Here is a 15420-nt window from a genome sequence, read left to right as displayed (position 1 = left end):
AACTGACAAAGTGCTGTTGTTTCGGCAATTAGGAAACGCTTCCTGCGGGGACTCCACGTCCTCCCGTGACAAAATCAATTGTAGTTTTATGACAGCTTTTGGACTTGCGAGTTACAGTTTCATAAATTCAGTAGTCTGCATGGTTCATTCTAAGTTTCTCCGGCGAGTTGGCCATATTTTTACTTTTTTCCTTAGGGACGACGACTTCATTACCACCGTCTTCCGACGTAAGAGTCTGTTTAGAATATTAAATATGTTCCCGTTTATGTTAATAACAAAAAATATTTCAACGATGCTAACTGAATTTTAATATCTATCTATCGATAATATTTAAATTGACAAGTTGGCAAGATACACCTTTTTCAATATTCGGATCCCTCATCTTTCATGCATGGCTGCTGCATTTTTGAAACGTTATGTAAATTATTCGGTTTTATAGGTGCTACCTACCTAACTTTTCTCGTGAATTTCGTCTTGCTTCCAAGGTGGGAATCAAAATAGCCACATAAGAGCATTTTTACGTTACCGTCTTCATATTTTATATTAGTTATTTTCAAAGCTCACTCAGACTACCAGATCGAGATCAATTAAATTCGCCACAAATACATTTCATGAAAAATTTTCATGAAATTTGTTATCCATTCATATCAGTTGATAAATGGAAAAACAATTGTTAATTTCATTATTTCCACTGCAATAGAAATGCATATTCAGCTTTCAATTGTTGTCAATTCCGAAAATAAAACCAATCAATTGTTTACGTTTAAATTATTATTTTTCAAGCCCAGAAACCTCCTAAAAATATTTTCAGTAGAAAATTTAGTCGGGAATTTTATTTTTGTTTAATATAGACAACATTTTTGCTTTGGATTTATTTTTGTTACTGTCTCTCGTCCTATTTTTTACTTCTTCTGATTGAAACAATCTGGAATCAATATCACAAATGTTCTCTATATTCACATTATTCTATATCTTTATTTATTTTATTAAATAAAGGAAATCTGTTTTGGCAAATCTGATTCAAGGTAAAATAGCAAAGACTGTTGCTCTCATTTGTCAGTATTTCTTCAGAATATTTTGATTTGTGTTTTCTAATTAATGCTCATGAGAAAATGGATGCAATACATTTTTTTGATAGTTTCAGAACACTATAATAGTTATTTGTGTATCAAAGTAAAAAAAAGGTGCATCTTTTTTGTCCGAGTCTGGGTTTTCTAGCTGAGGCGCAGCCGAGCACCACATAAGCAAATTTCAACAATTATCACGGTCAACCCAAGTTGTTAAGTTCTTTCTCCTAGAATTACAATAACTAATATTTTTATTCATATCTCTTCATACAAGTTATTCTGTGAAGCATTTGAATTATGAAAAGTAAGCGATATTTTATAATATCATGGTGGATTGAAACTTTTTACCGGTAGTATATTTATATTTTTAAAATGATTTCTTACATCCTCACCACTTGGAATCTTCTCGTAAATTCAAGCATCATAGCGTCGTCTTTCATTCCAGAACATTTAAGTAAGAGTAAGGGTAATCTAAATGCTTTGGTTCTCTTCTTGGCATACATACATCCAATTGGTCCACTTATCTAAATGACCATCTTCTATGTGCTTGTAACTCTCGTGCATTTTGATGCATGCGATGAATAGGAATAATGGTGGTTTTGAGGCTAACAGACTGTGCTGACTAGTCGTTGTCCGTCAGATTGAAAGTGGATCCGTTTTAGTTTGGATCAGTTATCGGTCCACCTATTCGGTCATTGTTGTATTGTTCTGTGGTCATGTGTGGTAAAGGCTTGATTTATGCTCCGACTGACCTCATGTTGGCGTTCTTTTGATCACGACGATTTTAAACAAAAATCCTTCAAAGGGATTCCATCCTCATAAATAACTTTTCTCTCTTTAAACGTTCGAATAAATGAACGAATACTGTAGTCAGCCATGTTGCAACAGAATTGCACTAAATTTATAAATCTGTAATATAACAATTTTGCTGACTGCTGTTATCGTTAAAAATTAATTATTCAAATGAAATAATGGCATTTTGTATGAAATGTGGGTTCATCGAGCGGGCCCAATCCCTTAATCATGGGACAAAACTTGAAATGTCATTGTAACGGTAATTTTCTCTCAATTACGCGTCACCTATAGAAATTATGAACCTGCAGTAAAATTAAGTTCTGAAGGTGCAGGAACGGATTTCTGGAATTACTATTCTCTAATATCCAATTACTATACAGAGCGGGTACTCCTGACGCAATCAGGAAATTTACATCTTTCATTGTGCAGACTTATAGAATTGATAATGAGGGAAAATCAAACAAAGTAATGAGTTTGCCGCAGATATTCCGATATTCAAATTGAAATGGAATATATAATGCCCTCAAATGTTCTCTTTGTTTTTTTTTTAATAAAAAACCGTAACCTGTACAGTCGTAATTATGCGAGCAAGGACTCACGTTGTGCAGTCTTCTCCCGAGGAAATTACAGCTTTGCTCAGCAGGAGTGTCAGCAGGACAGCAGGAAACTCCATTATGTGCCACAAGTTCACAGCATTATACTTGGCAATCTGCAACAGACGTGAAATTGCTATAATATCTATAATGCAAAAAGAAAACGTTAAAAAGGAAAGGATAAAAGGCAAGTTGTTTTTCCTGTAATTGCACGGTCAGGATTTGAGCTTGAAATAAAAGAAATGTAAATGTTGACGTTTCAAATTCCACTTTTACAAGTTTCTTGCACGTGGATCACCGGAGGCGTCAAATAACTCCATAAAATCGGACCTTTTAAACAGTTTATGTAGAAAAGTTACCCCTTCACGGAAGAGAAGCACTTTATTTTATATCCAACCTTTGACCATCGATAAGTATCTCGGGAGCTATATATTTATTCAACCCCGCTCTGACTATGAGTGGTAATCATGTGGGGCGTCTATAAAGGGTGTGTTTCGTATCGTTGCTACCACACCCTTCAAATGGTTTCAGAGGGAGGGCGACCGTTCCGAGCGAGGTGCAAAATGCATCTGACGGCGAGCACGAGCATGCATTTAATTGCTTATTGCTAGAGCAACGCAACATTTGGCGAATGATATCCTGACAAACGTGTTTATTTTGGTTTCGGGTGACAAATATTCAATAATGAGCTCATTAAAAAGAGGTCGCTGAAATATGCAGTTTAGTCAACTAAAACTGACGTGACCCTCTTATAGCTTTAGATAATATTTTTGCTTAAAATAACGTTTGAAATATCGTATTATACGGTAAATTTGAAAGTTTGGAAAATATTTCGCCCCACAGTATTAATTAGCTCTTAAAAACAGTTTGCAGTTCCTTCTTTGCAGTAACGGTGGTGGTTCTCGATTTTTCTTCAGACATTTTTTGCCACAAAAATTTCTTAAATTATTATCAGAGCGGCTCTATATAAGTAATTGTGACTACTAATACCACAAAGGATCTCTACAAATGCAGGAAAAAATGGAAAACTAAAGAAACAGAACTAGAATAAGTAGTTTTGAAATATCCAGAGATTATTTCCTTCATGTGTTTAGCAACCAATTGCGTGACAAATATTGACCAATCAAAACGAGAAAACAAAAATAACCCGATAAAATTTCTCTAAAATGCACACTGTGTAATAATCTGATAAAAAATGTCGGTACCTGTTTTTTTTTTTAATTATTTTGAATAAAAAGGATTGGAAATAATGCGTTTGTTTTCATTCTATTCAGGAAATAATCAGCCGTATACCCCTCGTGCAAAATTTTAATATCGGCAATTTTTTTGCTAATGAACTAAAACATCCATAAATGAGGTCAGAAGACCAATTATTATCAAATAAGAGCACGAGACGAAGTCGAGGGCTTTTATTTGATAATAATTGGTCTTCTGACCGAATAATTTATTTCCGATAAAAAATTTTGCACTTGGGATATAATATGTCATAAAAAAATATTATCTAGTATGTAATACAGCATTTTTTATAGTCGTTTATGGAAATGTATTTGCTCCATTTCAAAACATCAGTGCAATTTCTGTAGCAGACAGTGCAATAAAGAACCATTACAGAATTTTCCTGCGCACTTTTATAACGTTTTTTTCTTTTTTATCCATTTATGGCCAAGACTGCAGTGACTTTATGAAGCTTATGAATTCGACACGTAATAACCTTTGACCCTGTCACCGATATTTTACGCTGCGGTCGTTGTGGGTTCATAGTGACATGGTGTATATGCAATTTTTATAAAAATACACATTTTGTATGAAAGGCAAGCACCTGTTTACATCTTCGATATAGAGTGAACCAACAATGTGTTTTAATCAACGTTGTAACAAACGACTCGTTAATTAGACAATTAAATGATTATTCAATGTGGCAGACGTAGACAAAAAATAAATGTCAGAAACTGGCGAAATGAGTTTAGAATAGACCTGAAAGCGTAAAGTTTAAAGTGGTAAAATAGCTCCCGGTGGCGCCTATTCTCTGACCGTCTGCAAAACCTCCATTTAACTCATCCATCACAATACGGTCACGCGAAACAATTTTCATAATGTATTGTTTTCAGCGTCATGTTTTTACGTTTACGTTAACATTTTTAAGCATGACAAGGCTCCGTTGTATATTTTGTGCAGAATAAGTCATGTTCGCCTTTGTCATGTAAATTAATTAATAACGAAGAGGAACGAGCCAGAAAAATTTTATTAAAACTGTTACAGTTCCTGAAACAGAAAATTGGATTCTGCGGTTGCCTTTTAAAATGCTCCAAATTAAAGACTTTTTTCAGATATTGATTCGTAGCATATCCGACATAAAGAGTCTGCCGATGTTTTTCACCACTGACGTAAATGGGCTTACGTAGCGTTTCAGCTTTAAGTTGTTTTGATGGACGCTTCAAACGATTTTATTAGAGGTTACGCTACTTTTTTTACAAAAACTATGTTCGACTTATAAAAGTTGCTATTCATGTGCTTTTGATTTCATTTGGAGTCATAGTTAAAGGGTATTCATAACACTCACTTAATTACATATACCAACTTTTTTTTTATTTCCAAATGTATTAAGTTAAGTTATAAAATGTGGAATTTCAATGTTCGTGCTATCTCATAATTTAATGAATGTGAATAATGTAATAACACTTTTGTATAATTAAATTAATAACTGGAAACGTGAGAAGATTAAGCTGTTTGTATTTGTAAGTCTAGATGATTGAAATACCGAATTTTCTTTAAATGAAGCCGAAGGCAAAGAAAAATTAGTTTCTTTAAATAAAATATACCTATGTAAGTATAAACTTTTGAGAAATTAGACACTATTATCGAAAAAGTGATGAACGTAGACAATTTGTGGTCTCAAACGGACGTTTCCTGTAATTTAAGCAACGATTATCCCAGAATAAGCGGTAAAATGGGTTTACCATTGAAGATAAAGCGTTAATTATTAATAATTAATTAGATTTTTGAGAGGTAGGCAACCAATAAAACCTGTGCATCGCAAGTATACATATGTGTACGATCAAGCTAAGAAAGACGTTTCAATAAAACAAAACACGAGGCAGCACTCTTGATTTGTTTTCTTGTTGATCACCTTGTATATTCTACAAGATTTGTCAACAGATAATAAAAACAATTTTTTCTTAATTTCCTTTCATTAAAATGTTATGGCGCGTTAATTAGCGTCCTACTTATTATAATCTGGTAATTCAAATTATCTAAAAGAATAAAAATTAACGTAGATTTGTTTTATGACTTACGTTATGAAAATATTACTAAGAAATTAGAGACGTGGACGTGTTGTTTGTAACAAACCTGTTTTAATAATAATGCTTTACAGCACAGAAACAAGAAAATAAGGCAAAAAAACTTCTTCCTACTTTTTCATTACACTTTCTTTCCATGGGAACATCCAAATTTCCGAGTTTTATCTTTCCGTTGCCGTCGTTTCGCTTTATGCTCTGAAACTAGGCCATGGCCGGCTGAAACGCTTTTCCCATGAGCGGTACTTTCAAGCGCCGCACCCGTCAATTCACATTTATATCTCTATTAGCGACACTTTGTAATAATAAGTACTGTTAATAATACTGTAATTACAGTCGTGATTACCACCATAAAATTCAGATCTGTCGAATCACAACATTTTCACTTGCGCTTCCGCAACTTTTATTAAATTCCGCGTCAGATTTACAAAACAATCACTGTCCTGAAAAAGTTACACTAGCACGATTGGACATGATTGCACCTGCATTGTTTCAGATTTCACGTGTCAATTTAGTTGTTTCATCGGTTTTTGCAACATTCTGCTGAAAATTTACCTATAATTGGGGCTTATTGCAAACAAACCGACTCTGTTGAAAACCTACAAGCATTCCTAGAATTTGTATTCTCTGAGTAGGACAAACAAATTAGCAATGCGCGTCCTTCACTATAAATTCTACAAATATGTATAACGTTTTAACCGCAACCAACTCTCCACTGAATAATCTACAAGGGGATGTGGGCAACAAATTAATTAAAATGAGTCGTCGTACGGCTCTGGATCCCTTTAATTCGGAACAACGTCCACTATTTCCGGCGCGAATATAGTAGCAGCATGTGGAGGTGTACATAAGACAGGAAATGGAATATCTCTATCTGGAAGTTGAACGTATTCGGTATTACTATTTCGATATTAAATTCATGCAGTTCCCTATGGTAGCTGCCGCACTGTATTAACGGATCAAGTTCACTAACAGATCCCTGTTTTCAACATCTGGAATATTTCGGTACCAATACGAATATTATTATTATATCAAGTTCAGAAAGCGTTTTTTCCCTTTGGGTCTTTGCTCACTGAAAATAATGAGCAAAGATGGCAATTGAATCACTAGTGAGGAAAAATATTTTCGTACGGTTGGGGTTCTCGCCTTCAGCTCAGACGCCCAACTTCCCTATTCGTGATTAAATGCACTACTTTGCTCACTTGTATTGAAAATAGCTATTATTTAGAGATTTTAAGAATCAGAACCTGTGCGCAATATACTGAAATTCGTTAATGTGTTTACGGTTTACAGATATACATTTTACAAAGTGTTTTTTTCAGTTGTTTAATAATGCAAATCAAATACAAAAACCATCAATTTTTTAAACTTTTGAAATAGAGCTATCAGTCGAGAATCGAGTCAAAGGGTATCGAATATACTGCTTTTTTTTTAGATAAACATGAAGCTTAAAGCTGCAAGTATGGTCCTGGGGGCGCTGTCATCTTTGAAATTTAAAAAGTAAAGGATTTCATGTGCCACATCATTTGAAAGGTCCTTCAATTCTTTATCCAACAGTGGCTTGATTTTCTATTTATCAATTCGATCTGGAGTTACTAACTATTTGGCTAACTATGTACTCTCAAACGTCTAACTCTTAATTTTCCATTTAAGTATGTTATTTGTGTTCTTTTAGTTAAACATCAAAGATGAATTTATGCCCTTTGATTTAATATTTTTTACAACAAAACATTAATCTTTACAGGCAAATGGTTGTTGACATTACTGAAATACAAAATACAAAAGAATTCGATTCGAACCGCGAGATCTGACAAATTTTCTTAATAAAAGATATATAAATTAAATTCTTGTCGACAACGGGAGAAAGTGAACACGAGACGGGTGATAAATTTTGTTTCAATTTCTCAGCAAAAAAAAATGTTCACGAATAAAAACGAGTTTTAAACAGGAATTTAATGAAAAACTAATGATACGAATTTCCCGTGAAATATGAAAACTTGTTTTAACTTTTGCTCGTATTTCAGCGTTTCAGACGTGGCCGTGAAAAACCTACACAGAAATTAAAAGAACTGGGAAACAAGAAAATACTTTTAAGAGGAAACACCAATTCATCAAATATTTAAGTGACTACACCATTTATTTTCGGCTGTCAAAGTTTGTACGTAAAAATGATGAAATGAGGAAGAAAAGAATATGTAAATGGATTTTCCGTGGTGAAAACGTAACAAAATCATTCGTATATTTGAGGAGAGAGAGGGCTGCTGAAATTTTAATGCAATCAACGCTGGTTTTATTGTTACTTTAATAATGTAAAATATGCAAATGGGCTACTTACTATTCTTGAACTTTGCCGTGCTAAGTATTACATCCTTTTGCTTTTTATTAAACTTTGAGGATACATTTAAAGTTGTTGCGCTGCAGCCGATAAAAGCACAGACCCAACATCATGTTGAACAAAAACTTTACCTACGTAACGATATTACAACCCCAACAGCAACCATTTAACATCGGATGTAGTTCTGTTAGGTGGTACTTATTCCGAGACTCCTAACGTCTCTTACATTTCTTCCTCATATTTGTACAACAAATTACAAATAATACGAAGCTGCTACATTATTAAAATCGTTGTTGAAGCTTCAATAAACACACATTTCCGGAGGGATCAACGATGAAACTAAATAAAACAAGTCTTGCCTGGCAAGTCGACCCTACCGTAACGTCATAAATAAAGAAATTAAAAAAATCGTTTGGTGCAAGCTTGAAAAACGTGATGAAAGAATGGTCCATACATATGTAGAATAAAGTAAAACCGGAGGGCCTAACCTGGAACAGAAACGCTACGGTGTATAAAAACATCTCATCCCGGAGCAAAATGTGTGTGACCTGAATATGAAGCAACCCGAAAGAGAAAAGCCACGAGAAAGTGTGAAACATCAAAGAATTTTCGAGTGCTCGGAGGGCATAAATTAGAACACTGGCTGTGTGACCAAGAACAGGTAAACACATTTATTCAAAAGCGTGGAAAATAAGGATATGGGTCTCTTGACACGGTTTTTTCAGTAAAAGCAGTGCGACTTTGCCTCTAGTGCAACATTTATCTCCATTAAAACCTTTACCAAAATAGCCCAAACACCACTTTGTCTCCCACTCCAGAAACCGCAAACTTTACAAAATAACTCGACAGACAACAAGAAACAATCCAACCAACAAATTCTACAAAACAATAGAATGTTGTAAACAAAAATACAGTTAATATCCGACTTTATAGTTATCGAATGATGATGACGCAATTTTCTGATACGTTACTCTAGAAATAATACCCTAGGGCGTTATCTTTAAATAACAGGCTCTAGGGCGTTATAAGTTCTTTGTTGCTTAGTTACGACCAGGTTTAATGTACATATTTGCAAACAACTTTTGATTGATTGGTATAAATTAATAAAATTATTGTCAATCCAGAAACACACGAAACTAGTCGGACATTAAACGTTGAAAGCACCACGGGTGTTATAATGATACGTCCTCGGTTGGCGTGCTCCCCCGAGTTTCACTTTGCCGACCTCGCGCGTTATCAGCCTTATAACACCCTTGATTCTTAATAACTATTTTGGTAGGTCTCAGTTTAACGCATTTTACTTTTGCCCCACATTATTCATTCGAACGTTGATTCTATAAAGGGGGTGTGGCATCGAGGCCGGATTTCTTTATCATTACGAATATCTCTACGATTCTCTATGTTTCCTTCAAAAGGATATTTTTTTTATATTTTGCTATACCCTCACTTCTTACACGACATGGTTTCTCCCAGCGGTCACCCATCCAAGAACTGACCGCGGACTTCACTGATCAAATGATGAGAGTGTTGCAGCCGCCGTATTATTATTTTATGATTTTTTACGAGTTTTAATTTAACCATTTCCTGTCAAATTGTGAAAGAAACATAAAATAAATATCTCATTTTCTTATTCTTATCACCCAAGTGGGGTTTTTATATTATGCAGATTTCCTCCATTAGACTGTCTCGCAAAAGCGCCTCAAGCCATAACTCTGTTATTCATTGTCTGGTTTCAGTAAATAAAAAAATTAAATAAAAAACCTATAAATATGTACTACGAAAAAAACCAAAACTTTTATTTTTCAATATTGACTTGGGCTTCTCGTGACAGGTTTCATCCAACTAATTTTACCGTTGAAGGAATTTGAATATTGGTTTTGATTCGTTGATTCCGTCCACATGTTTATACCTTTGGAAATGGAATATAGGGTGGATGTGCGTACTGTAGTATTTATTTAATTTTTTACTGCCCGGGAAAATTACTATTAGATCTTTTTTCATTGTTTTTTATTGTTTCATTTAGTTAAAACACATAAGAGAAGTTTATCTGAAGACAACAATAATTATTGTGTAAGAAATGAATCAAAGATTAAAATTGTGGATGCGCCGGCATAATTTAACAGTGTGACCTGGTATTTTTATACATTGTCTCTTTTTTTATTTCAACTATTTATGTCCTTCTTGATGTAAAGGAGATACGTTTTTAAACGTTTTGCTTAAGAATAGTTATTTGTGTATCAAGGCCAAAAAGTGCTTCTTTTTCGTCCGAGTTTGAGTTTTTTGGCCGAGGCGCAGCCGAGGTGCACATTAAATTTTTTATGCGACCGCACGAACTACTAAGCAAAAAACATCATTGGAAAAATTACAAATTTATTTTGTATCTACCTTTTTCAAATAGATAAATTTATTAATAGATATTAACAATTTTTTTATAGTATTTGTTATCAGTCGATAAAACTAGACATTTACTATTTGCAATATAATTACTTATTTACATAATTTATGACAATTATCAGTTATCAATTATCGGTTTTGTCGGTTTCGTTGCTAACTTACTAAACAGACCAACAGATGGCGTCACGGTCAGCGTTCGAAAAAGTGGGAAAGAGTTACTTTTCGTTCGCTTGTGAGTACGTGAAATTACCGCCTAAAAAATTAATTAGATCACTTTTTGAGAAAAAATCATTGATTGAACATTTTTTGTGATCAGTTTTTAGCAAACGTGTTCGGTATTTCGACGACCTCGTATCGAATAATTATGCACTTACGTGTTTGCCAATAGAAATTAATTAGAAACAGACAACAGCGAGGGCGAATTCCATTAAGTGCTTCAAAGCGTAAAATTCCCCCGTTAACGTGACTTCGAATTCTTGATTGAGGCAATGCCGAAATGAGGAAGTGGCACAGAACGAAAACTACTGTACCTGAATCCTCCGCAGTCTGTTAAAATCATTCGTTCAGAATCCCAAGACGTGTCTTCTGAAACCAGCATTGTCCGATCAAGTGAACTTTAGCTGGATATAAATTGGCAAAGTTTGAAACTGTTGACGCCACGGTTTCAAATGATTCATTGCCCCCGGAAAACGTAATAGTTATCGGCTCGATATAAATCTCCAAGCAACGAGCAACATGAAGAACTGACACACATTTTCTTTTAAACTTTCCTAGTTTAAATTGATTGATAGCGAGAGGAGCGAGGAAAGGGAGCCACAGCTTATGCACTCGCTCTTAAAAATATCGAATTGGGAAGTTGCGTAAATTTTGCGTTCGATCACCGAAGCGTCGTCAGATGGTGGCTGTCACTAGCCACCCCTCTTATTAGATGACAAACTGGGGGCGGATGCAAATTAGAAAGTGCACAGGGGGTGCTACGTTTATATTCAGAGAACGTGTGTAAAGCAATTAAATGAAGAGGTTTACAAAGAAATCAGGCAACGGATCGCACAACAAGGTTTAAAAAATAGTAGATTATATCATTAAGAGTAGAAGTGAGTCTTTTTGTGCTAAGCCCGGAGATTGAAGACTGGTACGAAGTCAAGGTCGGCAATTGGGCGAAGCACAAAAAGACCTTCTAATAAAAATCTATAATTCGCTGTACAATTACTATGCAGGAGTGTTCCCCAGAAAATAGAAGTCACTTCACTACACCCCAGCAAAATCGCAAAATAAGGACGTCAATCATTTACCGGAAGTTCTCCACTTGGATTTTGAAAGTCAATAAGGACTGACTTGTTGTAAACAAGTCAGTGCAATAAATTTGTATTTGTGCATTTATTTATTGTCTCGTGAAATCTTAATTATGAAGCGACTAAAATTTTGTGAGTTGTGTTTTCTACTTTGTAATAATTCCGAGAATGGATGCATTTTATGGAGACAGAATTTATGTCGTCGAAGTCACTACAGAAATCTAAATATCGACGCGAAACTATTAGCGAACATAAACAATGGTATAAAGTGGGTCATCCAGTTTAGAAACATAAAATTTTATGTGCACTTTTATGTTAGTAGTTTTGAAAAGCTCGAAATGATTTTCATGTTTTGACTATAAAATGGGACATTAATCATGCCGTTGTTCTACAGCCAGATTAGTTTTTAAATTAATAAAACTGAAAGTAGTATTAAATTAAACCAGTAAAAAATGTCTGGGATGTTGTTTTTCGATGGTAATAATAAAGCTATTCTGCGAGAATAACAACTTTTAAGACTCTGTAACCTATTCATAAAAAAGTTTGCGACAGGAGCGAACCTACATACATAATTAAATTTTTTAACCTTGCAAGAAAGTCAAATTAATTAAAAACTGATATTTAATTAATAATTAATTACGCGCCGTTAAAAGAAACAATGGGTGTTTGCACAAAGACCTAAGAGATTTCGGCTGCTCCAGAAAATTTAATGAAGTTCTTTGTCAATAAGGCTTCAAATCAAGAAAATTGGTTACTTTATACGTGAGTTCTGCATTTGTACGACGCCTATATACCATTTGATTGCAGCGGTGAATGCTTTGAACTTGAGTGCTTTATAAATACGCCATTAATTCGGTTATTGATCCGAAAAGTTTTGACTTTAATTGCTCAACTTATTTCGTGGTTTAATCGATTCCACACTCACTTTCTGCAAACATAACATGATCGTTCTGGAAAGACTCGTGTGTTTAGTTTCAGCGACGATCCATTTTTCAGCACGTTTCAATATTAATTATGAAAGATACACACTAAAAGTGATATTTGTTGTTCAGTCACGACTCGGTAAACAAACAGGACAAAGACACGGGAAGTATTTTACAGTCACATTTAAAATAATTATATTAAATGAGCTATTCTTGTTATTAAAAGTTGGCGGGCTTTATTTTCATTAAAAGCTTGCAACTTCCAACGTTCTGTTATAATGAAATGAAAACAGGAAAGTCGGGAAGTCAGGAATTATGAAATCTGAGACAAAGTAAACAGAAAGAAAATTAAATAAGACAATTGCAGCCGGCGTAATTGGCAGATGAGCGGAAAAAACGTGAAAGTGCAACCGAAAAGAGCGAGTTAATGCATGAATTAGCACACACTGAGGAGCAGTCGGAAGCTGGATGTGTTTCGCCAGAACCGACAAAAATGTTGCCGGTGAAAATTTCCTGTTCTGAAATGCACGTTCCGGCTTTCCATTAAGACTGAGGCTATAAATTAAAATATAATTTTGGTTAAGTTTGACATGGTAGTTTAGGGAAAATGGTGCGCGCCCGAAACTTGGTAAACTTGTTAAAACATGTCAAAATACCAACGAGATCACCACGAATCCCGTATCTAATCTAGTCTTATGGTAGTAGTTTGAAACTGGACACAAGTTGTGAAGAGATAATTGGTTTATATAAAGGGAGGAAATATACAGGCGACCCACAAACTAGGGTGTCAAGAGTTTAACGGATCTCGCTTGAAACCCTAACTAATGACTGACTAAGGCTCCAATGGGATCGAGCTGTTTTGATTGCACACAACCACATTTACATAAGTTGTGGTTAAGACAAAACAGAGGCGTGCCGACGGTTTTGAATTACAGATTTTCAATTAAGACTCATTTAAAAGTCAAGCGAGAAACGCGGATTTTCTAATGCAATTAATATTTATTTTACATTTCTTAAATTCTACTTGAAAATCGACAAAAATTATTTACTCAGCTATGTAAAATGCATTCACGTTGTTTTAGCATATTGGGAGGCTATGAAAATTTTGCATTTAATTTGGTAGAAAAGTTCTGTTGAATTAGGTTATGTTTCTCTAAATTTGAGGTTATAAATAGCGTCAATGCTAGTGCATTGTTGTCAGTTTTACTATTTTACAATAGAAGAATCCTCAAACATGGCGGGAAATTCATGTTATGTAAACCTTGTTCACGTTGAGTTGAACATTTCAAGGTTAAATAATTTAATTTTTTGGCTCTGTAATTATGTTTTGTAAATAGTGACATGCAGCTAACCAACATAACCAACGTGAACGGTGTTTACCTGCATGTCACTATTTACAAAACATAATTACAGAGCCAAAAAATAAAATTATTTGATCTTGAAATTGTCAACTCAACGTGAACAACATATTGGGTGATTCAAAATGATTGTGGCCAAGTATGGCAACTATGTACGAAAATTTATGTGGCAACTGTGTGGATGAGGTAGAGTTGTCATTTGTATGACATTTCATAAGCGTGCATTTGATTTTTTTGATATCATTACACATTGATTTGACAGTTTTCAAAATTGCGCGACTATGAACTGTCAAAGAAATATCAACTCTACCCTATCCACACAGTTGCCACATACATTTTCGTACATAGTTGCCATACTTGGCCACAATCATTTTGAATCACTCAATATACATTTTGATACGTCCGCATGTCACGCACTTTAGTGACGGAAATCAAACAGTGTGTCCAACGTTAAAAAAATTAATCATGGCATCCCATTAGGTATGCCAAAAAGATCGATATTTTTATGCAATCTTTGAATATGAGGCGTTCAAGAATTATCTCGCGTTCAAATGAAATCCTGGTCTGGGATGGCGTTGGAAACCGTCAATTGTTGCGCTTTTTTAAAGCGTAGATTAATTGGAGCATGTTGACAGCTAACCTAAAATTTAAAGCCAAAAAAATCTCTTTTTTTTCTTTCTTTGCAATGTTTTACATTAAAAATAGAATAACGTAAGGATTCCTATTCTCAAAGCAAATATCTAAGGACACCCTTTGCTGAAAACAAACATATTCAATTATGTTCCGATTAAACATAAACAAACGTCATTCGTGTCAAACGGTGGGAAATTCAAACTTTACACTGTTCTAAACGGTTTAATTTTTCCAACGCCTACTCAGCCCAGGATTTCATTTGAACGCGTGATAAATAAAAACACACTATCCTTTATTATGGCATTATTAACCGATGGGGATTTAATCTTGAGGTAGTTGAATCCTGGATCTCTCGGTTCATGTCCTTGACAAAGTTTGTACAAGTCTCAATTTTGTCAATATGAAAGAGGGATGCCAGAATTGTTCTAAGTTCAACTAAAAGATTAGTTTGGCCATTTTCCACTCCAAACGAAGGAGTCATTATCTTTTGTTATGTAATAAAAATAAACGATATAGTGCCGCAATCTATACTTGATTCCTCAGTAGTTCAATATTATTCAAGTTCTGGTTTTAGAGAAGTTACTCTAAATGTAGATAATTAATCAATCCAATTAGAGCTTTGCAGCATCAGTACCTAAACTTGTACGTTCAGATTTTGTTATTCACCACCAATAATAAATGGTTGTGAAAAATAATAATTCAATGGGCCAAACCAAGATGTGGCGCACGTATAA

General features: G+C 34.5%; 1 protein-coding gene across 1 annotated transcript in view; it reads right to left on the bottom strand.

Annotated features, from left to right (window-relative positions):
- The window catches only part of LOC138134717 (C3 and PZP-like alpha-2-macroglobulin domain-containing protein 8), an 84945-nt gene that overhangs the window by 53622 nt on the left and 15903 nt on the right, over positions 1-15420 (bottom strand). Inside the window, exon 2 of the mRNA XM_069053155.1 lies at positions 2462-2571. Within this exon, the coding sequence (XP_068909256.1) occupies positions 2462-2535 (74 nt within the window). The 5' untranslated portion in view covers positions 2536-2571. The remainder of the gene's footprint in view (positions 1-2461; positions 2572-15420) is intronic.

The sequence above is a fragment of the Tenebrio molitor genome, chromosome 7 (assembly GCF_963966145.1).
Source record: "Tenebrio molitor chromosome 7, icTenMoli1.1, whole genome shotgun sequence".
NCBI classification, from domain to species: Eukaryota; Metazoa; Arthropoda; class Insecta; order Coleoptera; family Tenebrionidae; genus Tenebrio; species Tenebrio molitor.
This window is presented reverse-complemented; position numbering and strand designations above follow the sequence as displayed.